At 39.8% G+C, this 15,685-nt stretch overlaps 1 protein-coding gene across 4 annotated transcripts in view; it reads right to left on the reverse strand.

Moving 5' to 3' along the window:
• LOC135548115 (zinc finger protein 462-like) overlaps positions 1-15,685 on the reverse strand; it is a 72,041-nt gene that overhangs the window by 13,362 nt on the left and 42,994 nt on the right. For 2 of the 4 annotated variants that reach the window (XM_064977403.1, XM_064977404.1), the window contains exons 5-7: positions 13,389-13,762; positions 12,358-12,476; positions 5,217-5,417 (exon numbers count right to left, since the gene is read on the reverse strand). In XM_064977403.1, the coding sequence (XP_064833475.1) occupies positions 5,217-5,417; positions 12,358-12,476; positions 13,389-13,762 (694 nt within the window). The remainder of the gene's footprint in view (positions 1-5,216; positions 5,418-12,357; positions 12,477-13,388; positions 13,763-15,685) is intronic. The other 2 variants (XM_064977405.1, XM_064977406.1) reach the window with 2 other exon arrangements.

The following is a 15,685-nucleotide window of genomic DNA, read 5'->3' on the forward strand; positions in this document are numbered from 1 at the left end:
ACCTCAACCAAATGTTTTCTGTAGTTGCAGATCAGACCTGCACAACGGTCAAGAGGAATTTTGGACCATTCCTCTTTATGAAAAAACTGTTTCTATTCAGCAATATTCTTGGGATGTCTGGTGTGAACCACTCGAGGTCATGCCGCAGCATCTCAATCAGGTTAAGGTCAGGACTGGGCCACTCCAGAAGGCGTATTTTCTTCTGTTGAAGCCATTCTGTTGTTGATTTACTTCTGTGTTTTAGGTTGTTGTCCTGTTGCATCACCCAACTTATGTTGAGCTTCAATTGGCGGACAGATAGCCTTACATTCTCCTGCAAAATGTCTTGATAAACTTGGGAATTCATTTTTCCGTCGATGATAGCAAGCTGTCCAGGCCCTGAGGCAGCAAAGCAGCCCCAAATTATGATGCTCCCTTCCCCATACATTACAGTTGGGATGAGGTTTTGATGTTGTTGTGCCTTTTTGGTTGTGCCTTCTCCAAATATAGTGTTGTGTTCCTTCTAAACAACTCAACTGTAGTTTCATCTGTCCACAGAATATTTCACCAGTAGTGCTGTGTAACATCCAGATGCTCTTTTGCGAACTTATGACGTACAGCAATGTTTTTTTTGGACAGCAGTGGCTGCTTCCGTGGTGTCCTCCCATGAACACCGTTCTTGTTTAGTGTTTTATGTATCGTAGACTCGTCAACAGAGATGTTAGCATGGTCTAGAGAGTTCTGTAAGTCTTTAGCTGACACTCTAGGATTCTTCTTAACCTCATTGAGCATTCTGCTCTGTGCTCTTGCAGTCATCTTTGCAGGACGGCCACTGTTAGGGAGAGAAGCAACAGTGCTGAACTTTCTCCATTTATGGACAATTTGTCTTACCGTGGACTGATGAACATCAAGGCTTTTAGAGATACTTTTGTAATCCTTTCCAGCTTTATGCAAGTCAACAATTGGGTCTTCTGAGATCTCTTTTGTTCGAGTCATGGTTCACATCGGGCAATGCTTCTTGTGACTAGCAAACTCAAATGTTGTGAGTGTTTTTATAGGGCAGGGCAGCTCTAACCAACATCTCCAATCTCATCTCAATGATTGGACTCCAGGTTAGCCGACTCCTGACTACAACTACGTTTTGGAGAAGTCATTAGCCTCGTGGTTCACATACTTTTTCCAACCTACACTGTTAATGTTTAAATTATGTATTCAATATAGACAAGAAAAATACAATAATTTGTGTGTTATTAGTTTAAGCAGACTGTGTTTGTCTGTTGTAACTTTGATGAAGATCCGATCTAATTTTATGACCAATTCATGCAGAAATCCAGATAATTCCAAAGGGTTCACATACTTTTTCTTGCCACTGTATATAGAATATTTTATTAATAGTTCTTTATAGAACCTTAGGAAAGGGTTCTTTATAGCACCACAGAGGTTCCATTTAGAACCTTATGAACATGTTTCTTTACATAATCTTCAAAAAAGTTTCTATATAGCTCCAAAAAGGGATCCTCTGTGGTAACAAGCCAAATAACCCTTATTTGTCACTATATAGAATCATTTGTTTTTAGTGTATACTGTACCATCCCAGAACTGTGCATGTGATTGGCACCACGACCACAGTGGATGTCTGCATGTGAAAAATGCCTCATTCAGCACAGTAGCAAGACGAAGCCAGTGAGTATGTAGATGAGATGGCAGGTACAGTCAAATTCTTTGAGAAAGTAGTAATCTGTCTTCTTAAATGGTAGTAACAGAAGCCAATAGTTCTGCCCAAGAGCTGTTGAACCGTGCTGAACCACTGTGAAGCAGGAAGGAAGCAGCAGACTCCTTGGGGACTTTAGGAGATCAGCCAAGTGAAATATTTTTACACTAGTATCATGACGACCACAGATATTCAACAGTCAATAACCTTCATAGGAAAACCCTGCACCTCACTACAAGACAGCACAAACACTAGTTTAGAACGGCTAACGTTCTGCTCTGTTCCCCCTCAATGGTCTGCTGTAACCAACGGTGACATGGCGGTTGCATTCCACAGTGCTTCTCTGCTCTGCTCTCGGTGTTCCACTTCCACCTAGAGGGAACATTCCATTGTGCCCGCAGCTAGATGACACCTGCCAAGAACATTCTAGAACAGAGCGGGGCGGTCGGTTGGAGGGCCAGGCACCTGACATGCTAGTTTAACACCTCCTGGAACCAGTCATGGGCACAAAAAGAAAGGTGGATTCTGTTTGATCAGGTCTAACAATGTGAATCCTGGGATTTCAGAAGGAGACCATATGTTAGCCCCTATCCCAGTGTTTCCCCTAGCGGTGAAAAGGGCTGCCCTGCTGAGTTATGATGCTCGACAGACTTGAAATGAATGAGGCTTGTACTGGTTGTAATTGAAAATGTGTATTTGTGTCAACAGCACCCAACCCCAAATATTGTGTTTGTAGTATTATTGTTCTGTATATATTGTGTTCGTTTAGGAATTTTACTATTTGATGTTAACTGTGTTGTACATTTGTGTACAATTCAGTCCATGATTGCATTAAACTTATAAAACCTATTAATACTACTACTTGAGGCCTTTTGTAAAGGGTGTTTTCACACTTGGTCCTTTTCATACAATATTTGTGAATTCAGTGCGGTTCGCTTAATTTTTTGTGCAGTGTGAACACTCCTACAGAACTCAGACCCCTCAAAAGAGCCCCCGAAGTGAACCAAACTGAGACCATCTCACGTGGTCTGAGTTCAGTTAGCTTGAATTCCACAGTCCTGTTCCCTTTTTTTGTGGGCAATGTGAACACAAAGCTGCCCAGGTTCTCGTCATTATTCCAGAACCACGCACTAGACTACTGCAACACTGTTTCCCCTGACATAACCCCTCATAATAGTGGCACAAAAGAAACGTATGCTCTTTTCGGATATTGATTAGAGATTGTCAAGGATGCAAAGAAATTCTAAAATATGTGTAGAGTTTTGTACTGACACAATGTTCAGATTATTTGTTTTCAATATGTGATCTACAGTGTAAGCTAGGAGAGCTTCATAAACTGTTCATTCCATTTGATTACAGGCTCAAAATGGCCAGAAACAAATAACTTATTTCTGAAGCTTGTCAGTCTATTTATGTTCTGAGAAATGAAGGCTATTCCTTGAGAGAAATTGCCAAGAAACTGAAGATCATGTACAACGCTGTGTACTACTCCCTTCACAGAAGTGCATACTCGCTCTAACCAGAATAGAAAGATGATTGGGAGGCCCCGGTGCACAACTGAGCAAGAGGACAAGTACATTAGTGTCTTGTTTGAGAAACAGATGCCTCACAAGTCCTCAAATGGCAGCTTCATTAAATAGTACATGCAAAACATCAGTCTCAATGTCAACAGTGAAGAGGTGACTCCGGGATGCTGGCCTTCTAGGCAGAGTTCCTTTGTCCAGTGTCTGTATTCTAGGCAGAGTTGCAAAGAAAAAGCCATCCTTCACCAAACTTTACAGTTGGCACCACACACTGGGGCAGGTAGCGTTCTCTAGGCATCCACCAAACCCAGATTTGTCCATCAGACTGCCACTCCTGTGGCGGGCCGGGCGCATACATGCTGACACGGTCGACAGTTGTACGGGGTTTTCTTCGACACATTGGCTGGCTTCTGGTTTAAGTGAGCAGTGTGTTAAGAAGCAGTGCGGCTTGGCAGAGTCGTTGTTTCGGAAGATGCATGGCTCTTGACCTTCGCCACTCCTCAAACACTCACATCATCTAAGTGTCACATGATCTGTCACATGATCTCAGTATATATACACTTCTTCTGAAAGGCCCCAGCGTCTGTAACACCACTAAGCAAGGGACACCACCAAGCAAGCGGCACCAAGACCAAGGAGCTCTCCAAACAGGTCAGGGAGAAGTACTGATCAGGGAGCACCACATTATAAAAAATGGAAAGAATATGCACCACAACAAACCTGCCAAGAGAGGGCCGCCCACCAAAACCCACGGACCAGGCAAGGAGGGCATTAATCAAAGAGGCAACAAAGAGACCAAAGATAACCCCGAAGGAGCTCCACAGTGGAGATGGGAGCATCTGTTCATAAGATCACTTTAAGCTGTACACTCCACAGAGCTGGGCTTTACGGAACAGTGACCAGAAAAAAGCCATTGCTTAAAGGAAAAAATAAGCAAACACGTTTGGTATTCACCAAAAGGCATGTGGGAGTCTCCCCAAACATATAGAAGAAGGTACTCTGGTCAGATGAGACTAAAATTGAGGTTTTTGGCCATCAAGGAAAATGCTATGTCTGTGGCAAACCAAACACCTCTCATCACCCCAAGAACAACATCCCCACAGTGAATCATGGTGTTGGCAGCATCATGCTGTGGGGATGTTTTTCATTGGCAGGGACTGGGAAACTGGCCAGAATTGAAGGAATGAAGGATGGTGCTAAATACAGGGAAATTATTGAGCGAAACCTGCTTTAGTCTTCCAGAGATTTGAGACTGGGACGGAGGTTTACCTTCCAGCAGGACTAAGACCCTAAGCATTCTAAAGCAACATTCAAGCGGTTTAAGGGGAAACATTTAAATGTCTTGGAATAGCCTAGTCAAAGCCCAGACCTCAATCCAATTGAGAATCTGTGGTATGACTTAAAGATTGCTGTACACCAGCGGAACCCATCCAACTTGAAGGAGCTGGAGCAGTTTTGCCTTGAAGAATGGGCAAAAATCCCAGTGGCTAGATGTGCCAAGCTTATAGAGACATACCCCAAGAGACTTGCAGCTGTAATTGCTGCAAATGGTGACTCTACAAAGTATTGACTCTTTGGGAGGGGGGGGGTGATTAGTTATGCACGCTCATAACTAATCAGCGTTATGCACGCTTATGTTGTTTTTTGTCTTATTTCTTGTTTGTTTCACAAGAAAAAATATTTTGCATCTTCAAAGTGGTAGGCATGTTGTGTAAATCAAATGATACAAACCCCCCAAAAATCAATTTTAATTCCAGGTTATAAGGCAACAAACTAGGAACAATTCCAAGGGGGTGTATACTTTCGCAAGCCAGTCTATATATGAAAACACCCTAAAATAAACGTTATATCAGCGAATAAATTAGGGCTCATTTGAATAAGATATGTTAATCGCAATTACCTTCCTGGTTAAAAAATTATAAAAAATATCAAACTAAAAACAATCTACGATCAATAAAAGTCTTCCATCTCAGTCTGCTTGGTAATACAGATGGAGCTCTTACCGTCAAGGTTAGAGGTCAGGGGTGTCTGGTGAGGGTCTGACCCCAGCCTGAGGGGCCTGGTCTGGGGGCCCTGGGTGGTAGCGCCAGCACGAAGCCTGGGGAGGGTCAGGGCCTCCCCATGGTCCCTCAGAGAGTGCTCCTTCAGCTGGCTGATAGTCATTGAGGAGAAGGGGCAGGACAAGCACTTATAGGTGTTCTCGCCTGTAAAATAGTAATAATAATAATAATAGCAAGTAAAGTAACCCAGAGTCAGAATGGCTCATAATAAAACAAGGGTTTTATGTAACCGTTAGAGATTCTCAAGGACCCAAAGACACCTGTATGTGTCAAGAATAAATAAAGATCATATCAATGTATCTTCTGCAGTTTGATGAAAATATATCACTAAATATAATTTCATTAAAGTCACAGTAAAAAAAACAACTAAAAAGAAAAAAACTATGATAGTGTAAAAGAAAGGACTCTCTCTCTCTTCAGCAAAGTAGCAGAAACGTTGGTCAGAGCGGCTCTCTTTTGAGAGCGGCTTTGTCCAACTTACTATGGAGTCGAACACGCCAGTCGGTTTTTAGACTCCGAGTCGCTCAAAACACGACAATCTGCCGCTCGTCTGACAATTTTCTTTTTTTGACACTTTTTATGATGAGAACCCCGAATCTATTCAAGGGCAAATCGATTGGCTTGATACTATATTGTAAGGCCAAAAGCTTTCAGCTAGACTGACAGAGCCAGTGCCTTTGGCAGCCAACGGACCTGAAAAGAGGGGTGCTGACACTCATTTTCTACTGCTCTGCCCTTCAATGACTTTTGCACCTTATCGAGAGAAGCTGCATTCACATGCTAAAAGCAATGGATTCCACCACATACACATGATCCATTACCAAGGCAGCAATCCAAACCCAATCTTTTTCAACTGTCCCGTAATCTGGTTTTAATGTCCATTCTAGAATGCCCTTCCAACAAATCAGAAACTAGTTTTCAACACTGCTAAGGTATAATATACTGTAAACAACAGAAGATGTTTTGAAGAAAACCACCACCAACAGACCATGTTAGAACACTTTCAACATGTAATCAAATGTTAAATGGCTCTGCTTTGGAGTCGATTATCTGAAGCAATTGTTGATTGTTGTTGACTCTTCTTTCTGTGTTCTTTTCCAATCATAACTGAGACAACATTCATGTCTAGTTTTTTAGATGGTTCTTCTATGTTCTCGCATTGTCATTTGTGATGCTTAGCTATCATATCTATTCCTCTGTTCTGGAGTTGGTTCCCTGGCTGCATCAGTGCAGCCTATAGGAGTAAATATCCAACAACATCACACACAGAGCAAATCCGCAGCCACTTGTATGACAGATATTCACTGCACTAAATGACAGGCTGAGTTTAAGATATTCCCATAGGGAACATTAAGAGACTACTGATATTAGTGTTGATTTAGTATCCTCGAACAGCTCTGGTAAAGTCATACATTCAGACTAGGCCACAGCCCCAATACACAGCTGGGGACAATAATAACCCACTAGCTTGGTCCTAGATCAGTTTGTGTTGATTAGCCAGCTCCTATTAAGTCATGTTTGGCAGCATGAACAGATCTGGGACCAGCAGGCTAATAACATACCATGTTACAGTACACGTGGGTTGAGTCTGAATTGTCATCCTATTAACCATAGCCCTGTAAAGGTAGTGCACTACCCACATAAAAAAATACTACAGTTTACTATGCTGCCCTACCAAGTAAAAGAGCAATAACTACTCATTGAGTGTAACTGGGAGAAATAGCTTTAAAGTTTTAATTGTCCAGCCAAATGAGTTGGCAGATCACCAAAAATCTGTTGTCTTACTATAAGGTCTTTTTATTTATTTTTCATATTGACTCTGACCTCTGACATGACCTTTGACCCTAGACTGCAGTTACTGCCTTCTTGCTTCTTACACCCACTGGAATACATTTCCATTATGATTTTTTTTTAAACACAAACTTGTGTTCATACATTTATTTGTATGTGGCAGTTTCATATAGTTTGATACTTGTATCAGCAAAGAAGAATCAATAATACCAAGGTAGACCGTACACACTGCAGATTGGTGACACCAAGGTAAAAGGCAGTAACTGGCGTGCTCCCCCCCTTGGTTTCCTTGGTTTTTGCAGTTACTAAAAACATGACACACCATTCTGTCCATAACACAACACAATGGGGGTAGGATATTTGTCCACATGATAAAGCGTGTATTTAATGTATCAAAAATGTCAGTAACACATTTTTGACCAAATGTGCAGTTACTACTATTTTGCATGTGAAGGACAGTATAGAATACAACAGTACATACTACAGTATTCTATATGAAACTGTATTATACTGTAGAATACTATACTACATACTGTAGTATCCCTTGATCATGTGCAGTACTTACTATGGAATGTTGTAGTATACTGTAGAATACTATAGTAAATACTACAGTATTATTAAGAAAAGCCTGCAGTAAATACTACAGTAATGTCTGCAAAAACACTACAGTCTGCAAAAACGCAAACACTTTAAAAAAAAATAGAAACAGTAAACACTACAGTATCTTTTTTGCATAAACCATGGGGCGGCAGGGTAGCCTGGTGGTTAGAGCGTCAGACTAGTAACCGAAAGGTTGCAAGTTCAAATCCCTGAGCTGTCAAAGTTCAAATCTGTCGTTCTGCCCCTGACCAGGCAGCTAACCCACTGTTCCTAGGCCATCATTGAAAAAAATAATTTGTTCTTAACTGACTTGCCTAGTTAAATAAAGGTTTAAAAAAATCCCCTCCCCATTTCATAATTTGTGCCACCCATAAGTGAGAAACCTACATACCAACGTGTTCCCTACAGGTGATAGAAAAGAGCAGAAGCCCTGAATTATCCGTTCAGATCCCAGTCTTAACTACCTACCTACAGCGTATGGAAAATGTACTGTTTTTGTATTTCTCCAGTAGGTTTCCTGAAGGAGAAAGCCTTATGTCAAAGATAATTAAACAAAAACACTACAGTATATACTACAGTATAGTACAGTCCACAAAAACGCTACAGTAAATAAAAACAGTATAGTACAGTCCACAAAAACGCTACAGTAAATACTACAGTAAAGTACAGTCCACAAAAACACTACAGTAAATACTAAAGTAAAGTACAGTCCACAAAAACACTACAGTAAATACTACAGTATAGTACAGTCCACAAAAACACTACAGTAAATACTACAGTATAGTACAGTCCACAAAACCACTACAGTAAATACTACAGTATAGTAGTCCACAAAAACACTGCAGTAAATACTACAGTATAGTACAGTCCACAAAAACACTACAGTAAATACTACAGTATAGTACAGTCCACAAAAACGCTACAGTAAATATTACAGTATAGTACAGTCCACAAAAACACTACAGTAAATCCTACAGTATAGTACAGTCCACAAAAACACTACAGTCCACAAAAATGCTACAGTAAATACTACAGTACAGTCCACAAAAGCGCTACAGTTAATACTACAGTATAGTACAGTCCACAAAAACACCACAGTAAATACTACAGTATAGTACAGTCCACAAAAACGCTACAGTAAATACTACAGTATAGTACAGTCCACAAAAACGCTACAGTAAATACTACAGTATAGTACAGTCCACAAAAACACGACAGTAAATATTATAGTATAGTACAGTCCACAAAAACACTGCAGTAAATACTACAGTAGTCCACAAAAACACTACAGTAAATACTACAGTATAGTACAGTCCACAAAAACACTACAGTAAATACTACAGTATAGTACAGTCCACAAAAACACTACAGTAAATACTACAGTATAGTACAGTCCACAAAAACACTACAGTCCACAAAAACGCTACAGTAAATACTACAGTACAGCCCACAAAAATTCTACAGTAAATACTATAGTATAGTATAGTCCACAAAAACACTACAGTAAATACTACAGTATAGTACAGTCCACAAAAACACTACAGTAAATACTACAGTATAGTACAGTCCACAAAAAACGCGGCAGTAAATATTACAGTATAGTACAGTTCACAAAAACACTACAGTAAATACTACAGTATAGTACAGTCCACAAAAACACTACAGTCCACAAAAATGCTACAGTAAATACTACAGTACAGTCCACAAAAACGCTACAGTTAATACTACAGTATAGTACAGTCCACAAAAACGCCACAGTAAATACTACAGTATAGTACAGTCCACAAAAACGCTACAGTAAATACTACAGTATAGTACAGTCCACAAAAACGCTACAGTAAATACTACAGTATAGTACAGTCCACAAAAACATGACAGTAAATATAGTATAGTAGAGTCCACAAAAATGCTACAGTAAATACTACAGTATAGTACAGTCCACAAAAACACTGCAGTAAATACTACAGTACAGTCCACAAAAACACTACAGTAAATACTACAGTATAGTACAGTCCACAAAAGCACTACAGTCCACAAAAACGCTACAGTAAATACTACAGTACAGTCCACAAAAATACTACAGTAAATACTATAGTATAGTATAGTCCACAAAAACACTACAGTAAATACCACAGTATAGTACAGTCCACAAAAACGCTAACAGTAAATACTACAGTATAATAAAGTCCACAAAAACACTACAGTAAATACTACAGTAAAGTACAGTCCACAAAAACACCACAGTAAATACTACAGTATAGTACAGTCCACAAAATCACTACAGTAAATACTACAGTATAGTACAGTCCACAAAAAAACTACAGTAAATACTATAGTCCACAAAAACACTACAGTAAATACTACAGCATAGTACAGTCCACAAAAACACTACAGTAAATACAGTATAGTACAGTCCACAAAAACACTACAGTAAATACTACAGTATAGTACAGTCCACAAAAACGCTACAGTAAATACTACAGTAAAGTACAATCCACAAAAACACCACAGTAAATACTACAGTAAGGTACAGTCCACAAAAACACTACAGTAAATACTAAAGTAAAGTACAGTCCACAAAAACACTACAGTAAATACTACAGTATAGTACAGTCCACAAAACCACTACAGTAAATACTACAGTATAGTAGTCCACAAAAACACTGCAGTAAATACTACAGTACAGTCCACAAAAACACTACAGTAAATACTACAGTATAGTACAGTCCACAAAAACGCTACAGTAAATACAGTATAGTACAGTCCACAAAAACACTACAGTAAATCCTACAGTATAGTACAGTCCACAAAAACGCTACAGTAAATACTACAGTAAAGTACAATCCACAAAAACACCACAGTAAATACTACAGTAAGGTACAGTCCACAAAAACACTACAGTAAATACTAAAGTAAAGTACAGTCCACAAAAACACTACAGTAAATACTACAGTATAGTACAGTCCACAAAACCACTACAGTAAATACTACAGTATAGTAGTCCACAAAAACACTGCAGTAAATACTACAGTACAGTCCACAAAAACACTACAGTAAATACTACAGTATAGTACAGTCCACAAAAACGCTACAGTAAATAATACAGTATAGTACAGTCCACAAAAACACTACAGTAAATCCTACAGTATAGTACAGTCCACAAAAATACTACAGTCCACAAAAATGCTACAGTAAATACTACAGTACAGTCCACAAAAACGCTACAGTTAATACTACAGTATAGTACAGTCCACAAAAACGCTACAGTAAATACTACAGTAAAGTACAGTCCACAAAAACACTACAGTAAATACTACAGTACAGTCCACAAAACACTACAGTAAATGCTACAGTATAATACAGCAAAAACACTACAGTAAATACTACAGTAAAGTACAGTCCACAAAAACACTACAGTAAATACTACAGTAAAGTACAATCCACAAAAACACTACAGTAAATACTACAGTATAGTACAGTCCACAAAAACACTACAGTATAGCACAGTCCACAAAACCACTACAGTAAATACTACAGTACAGCCCAAAAAACACTACAGTAAATACTACAGTATAGTACAGTCCACAAAAACGCTACAGTAAATACTACAGTATAGCACAGTCCACAAAAACACTACAGTAAATACTACAGTATAGTACAGTCCACAAAAACACTACAGTAAATACTACAGTATAGCACAGTCCACAAAAACACTACAGTAAATACTACAGTATAGTACAGTCCACAAAAATACTACAGAAAATACTACAGTATAGTACAGTCCACAAAAACGCTACAGTAAATACTACAGTAAAGTACAGTCCACAAAAACGCTACAGTAAAGTACAGTCCACAAAAACACTACAGTAAATACTACAGTATAGTACAGTCCACAAAAACACTACAGTAAATACTACAGTATAGTACAGTCCACAAAAACACTACAGTATAGCACAGTCCACAAAACCACTACAGTAAATACTACAGTACAGCCCAAAAAACACTACAGTAAATACTACAGTATAGTACAGTCCACAAAAACGCTACAGTAAATACTACAGTATAGCACAGTCCACAAAAACACTACAGTAAATACTACAGTATAGTACAGTCCACAAAAACACTACAGTAAATACTACAGTATAGCACAGTCCACAAAAACACTACAGTAAATACTACAGTATAGTACAGTCCACAAAAATACTACAGAAAATACTACAGTATAGTACAGTCCACAAAAACGCTACAGTAAATACTACAGTAAAGTACAGTCCACAAAAACGCTACAGTAAAGTACAGTCCACAAAAACACTACAGTAAATACTACAGTATAGTACAGTCCACAAAAACACTACAGTAAATACTACAGTATAGTACAGTCCACAAAAACGCCTCAGTAATTATAACAGTATATACTAGTTTTCTTTTACTACAGAATGTATACTATAGTTAACTGTAAATACTACAATATCATACAGTATTCTACAGTAAATACTACAGTATAATACAGCATTCACTGTAGTGTTCTTGCAGATTTTTGTCTGCAAAAACAGTATTTACACCATAGTATAATATAGTATTTCTTTACGTGGGTGTATAGGAAATAGAGTTCTATTTCGGACCCCCCCATGAACACTGTCCGTTTCAGGTAGTTGTATAGAGCTCAGTGAGGTGTGTTGTGGTTGTTTTCTACCTGCGTGTGCTTTGTGTAGGTGACTCTTCAGGCGACTCAGGTAGGCAGACTTAAAGGGACAGAGCTTGCATCTGAAAGGCTTGTGGTGCCCATGGTGGGACTGCACGTGTCTGTCCAGACTGAAGAGATGGAGACAGAGAGGAAGTAGGAGGAAGAGGGTTAGAGAGAGAGGAGACAGACAGCGAAGAGACAGAGAGGGAGACAAAGAGAGATATAGAGAAAGAAATATCTTCACACATGTTCCAACACATCACAACAGAATGCTTTCAGGGAAGCAGAGGGAATCTGTTTTCATATTGCTTCCCTTTTCAAAACCACAATTTCCAATGACTATTGAGCAGAGGCCGTAGGGGAAAACATCTACCACAGTCCCTGTATCCCTAGTGTATCTCTTTGTGTCTGACTGCAAACCACATAGAACGTATCTGGGGAATATTAGTGTGTTTTCATCCAAGCCTCTTGGGTGGCACGGGAACGCATTTCCTTTCTGGGTCAGGGCACATGCAGTACAGTGGGATTACACAATGGAGCTCAACAAAGATGAAGTCTTTCAGCTTTGGATAAGAAGACACATTAAAATCAAAATGACTGCCATGCCTGCAGTGTCTCACTGGAGTGGACTGGAGTGAGATTGGGAGGCAATGTGTGTTTCATCTAGCCTGGTGCCAGATCTGTTTGTGCTCTTTCCTTCTCTATCGCTGTCATTGTCAATCGCCAACAGACTGGCACTTAGGCTCCATTCCATCCAGAAAGAATGTTGAAATAAATCACAACTAAGGAGACAGGTGCAGTAGAGTAAACGCCATACAGAACACAGCCACACACACACCAAGACATTAGAGGACACTATTCATCGAAACAGCAACACACTCAAACTTAAACAATTCAGAGGGCCTACGAAAGTGAACTTCCAAATCCCAGAATGCCTCTGATATATACATCTACTGTATGCCCTTTGGTGTGTGTGTGTGTGACAAGCAGTGAATCAATCATTTATATTATCTCTTTAAGTCTATATTATGTCCTCTTACTTGTGTCTGAAGGGGGAGACAAACTGGCAATACTGGCAGCTGTACTTGTCCTCTCTGGTGAACATGGCCATGGCTGAGTGGCTCCTCTCGTGGGACCTCAGCCCCTGCATCGACATGAAGACGCGGTCGCACTGAGCACACGGGTGTCCCCCAACAAGTCTCTCCTTCACCTGCTGGCCGACGGGCGCAACTCCTCCAACCCCCTCTCCAACTGCCATCTCCGTCGTTTCTATGGCAACCGCATCCCCGACGACCATCGTCATGTCCTTGGGGGATGTCTCCATGATGGAGTTGTCGGTCACCTCTTCCACCTCTCCGTTGGTGATGCTGTTCTCTCCCGGGATGGTGGACAATGGTACATCTGTGACTTCCTGCTGAGGTGAAGGACAGAGGGAGAACAGCATTATAGCAGCTATATTTATTTAGAATTTCCATATGCTTTGGCAGTTAACAGGTCGTCCTGACTAATGTACTCCAAACTGTTCATTCTACCAAACTAACCTTGCTTTAGGCTTTGGCTCACTGGGTTAACAGTCTCCTGGTGCGTACAGAACTTGAGATTGAGCCTAGTCAGTCACACCATCATGGTCGAATATGTTATGTGATTCCTGAATTTGATTTAAACCAATATTGCTAGCTGTGATTGAAGTTAAATTCGAATAACCTCCCTACTGTCATGGACATACTGTAGAGCAGGGATAGCCAATTAGATTCAGCCATGGGCCTGTCTTTGTCGGAGTGGATGGTCAGGGGCCAGGAACATAATCATAAACATTTTTACACTGCAAATTGACCGCAACTAAGCTCAAAACGATATTGTATGTGAAAAGAACAATTATTTCCTACCTTGACTACATTGATACACGATCGCATAAGTCTCTTTTTTCATTTGTGGACATATATTTCCTAAATTAAACACATTTCTTGCTGAATTCCTGGTCCTTTTTGACCAAATATTTTTTTGTTTGTTTTTTTATAAAACCTTTGCAAGCCAAAAACAATCACTTGCAGGCCAGCTTTGGTCCGCGGGCCGCCCATTGCCTAGCCCTGCTGTAGTGAACAGTAAATTAGCCATGCCGTAGAGAACAGTAAATTAGACATACTGTAGAGAACAGCAAATTAGACATACCATAGAGAACAGTAAATTAGACATACCGTAGAGAACAGTAAATTAGACATGCCGTAGAGAACAGTAAATTAGACATGCCGTAGAGAACAGTAAATTAGACATACCGTAGAGAACAGTAAATTAGACATACGGTAGAGGACAGTAAATTAGACATACTGTAGAGAACAGTAAATTAGACATACCGTAGAGAACAGTAAATTAGACATACCGTAGAGAACAGTAAATTAGACATACCGTAGTGAACAGTAAATTAGACATACTGTAGAGAACAGTAAATTAGACATACAGTAGAGAACAGTAAATTAGACATACAGTAGAGAACAGTAAATTAGACATACCGTAGAGAACAGTAAATTAGACATACTGTAGAGAACAGTAAATTAGACATACCGTAGAGAACAGTAAATTAGACATACCGTAGAGAACAGTAAATTAGACATACGGTAGAGAACAGTAAATTAGACATACAGTAGAGAACAGTAAATTAGACATACGGTAGAGAACAGTAAATTAGACATACCGTAGAGAACAGCAAAATGATTTAGGTGTAAAAGTAGGGCTTTAAGACACTGATTGGTTTTTCTAGTCAACGTTTAAAACGCCCTGTGAAAGTGGAGCCAATTCCCAAGGTCTACATAATGAACTACTAAATTCTTACTACTGCTGTTACCATTAACACTAACCAGGTCTTCTGTGTGGTTTCTTTAATCTGACAGTTGGTGATGGTTAAAGTAGGATCTGTTTTTTAACAGACCTTCCTCATTATTAGCCAAAGTGAACTAACTTTGCCCTCCTGTGACTGTAGTTGATTATGTGGACATTAACCTTGAAGACGCCACGACAGAGACCAGGCGACCAGAGACCACAGCCTGAGACATATTCAATGGCTCATTGAAAGAAAAAGAGTTTTAAATGCTTTGCAACAGGAAACAGAAATGAGTATTTCTGACTGGGCAAGTCCATGTAGTCCCTCCCGGTTTCAGTCCGTCTTCCGTTGTTTGGCGCCTAATGAATAAGACCACGGTCTGTCCTGGTCTGCATGTCCCACTTCCTTGATCTGGGAAAGGCAGCACAAAGTGTTTTCTGTCCTAGGCCCCTCGCAAACTCTCTCTCTCTCTCTCTCTCTCTCTCTCTCGCTCTCTCACACTGACATGACGGCCAACAGACA

Source organism: Oncorhynchus masou, chromosome 11 (assembly GCF_036934945.1).
Source record: "Oncorhynchus masou masou isolate Uvic2021 chromosome 11, UVic_Omas_1.1, whole genome shotgun sequence".
Lineage (NCBI taxonomy): Eukaryota > Metazoa > Chordata > Actinopteri > Salmoniformes > Salmonidae > Oncorhynchus > Oncorhynchus masou.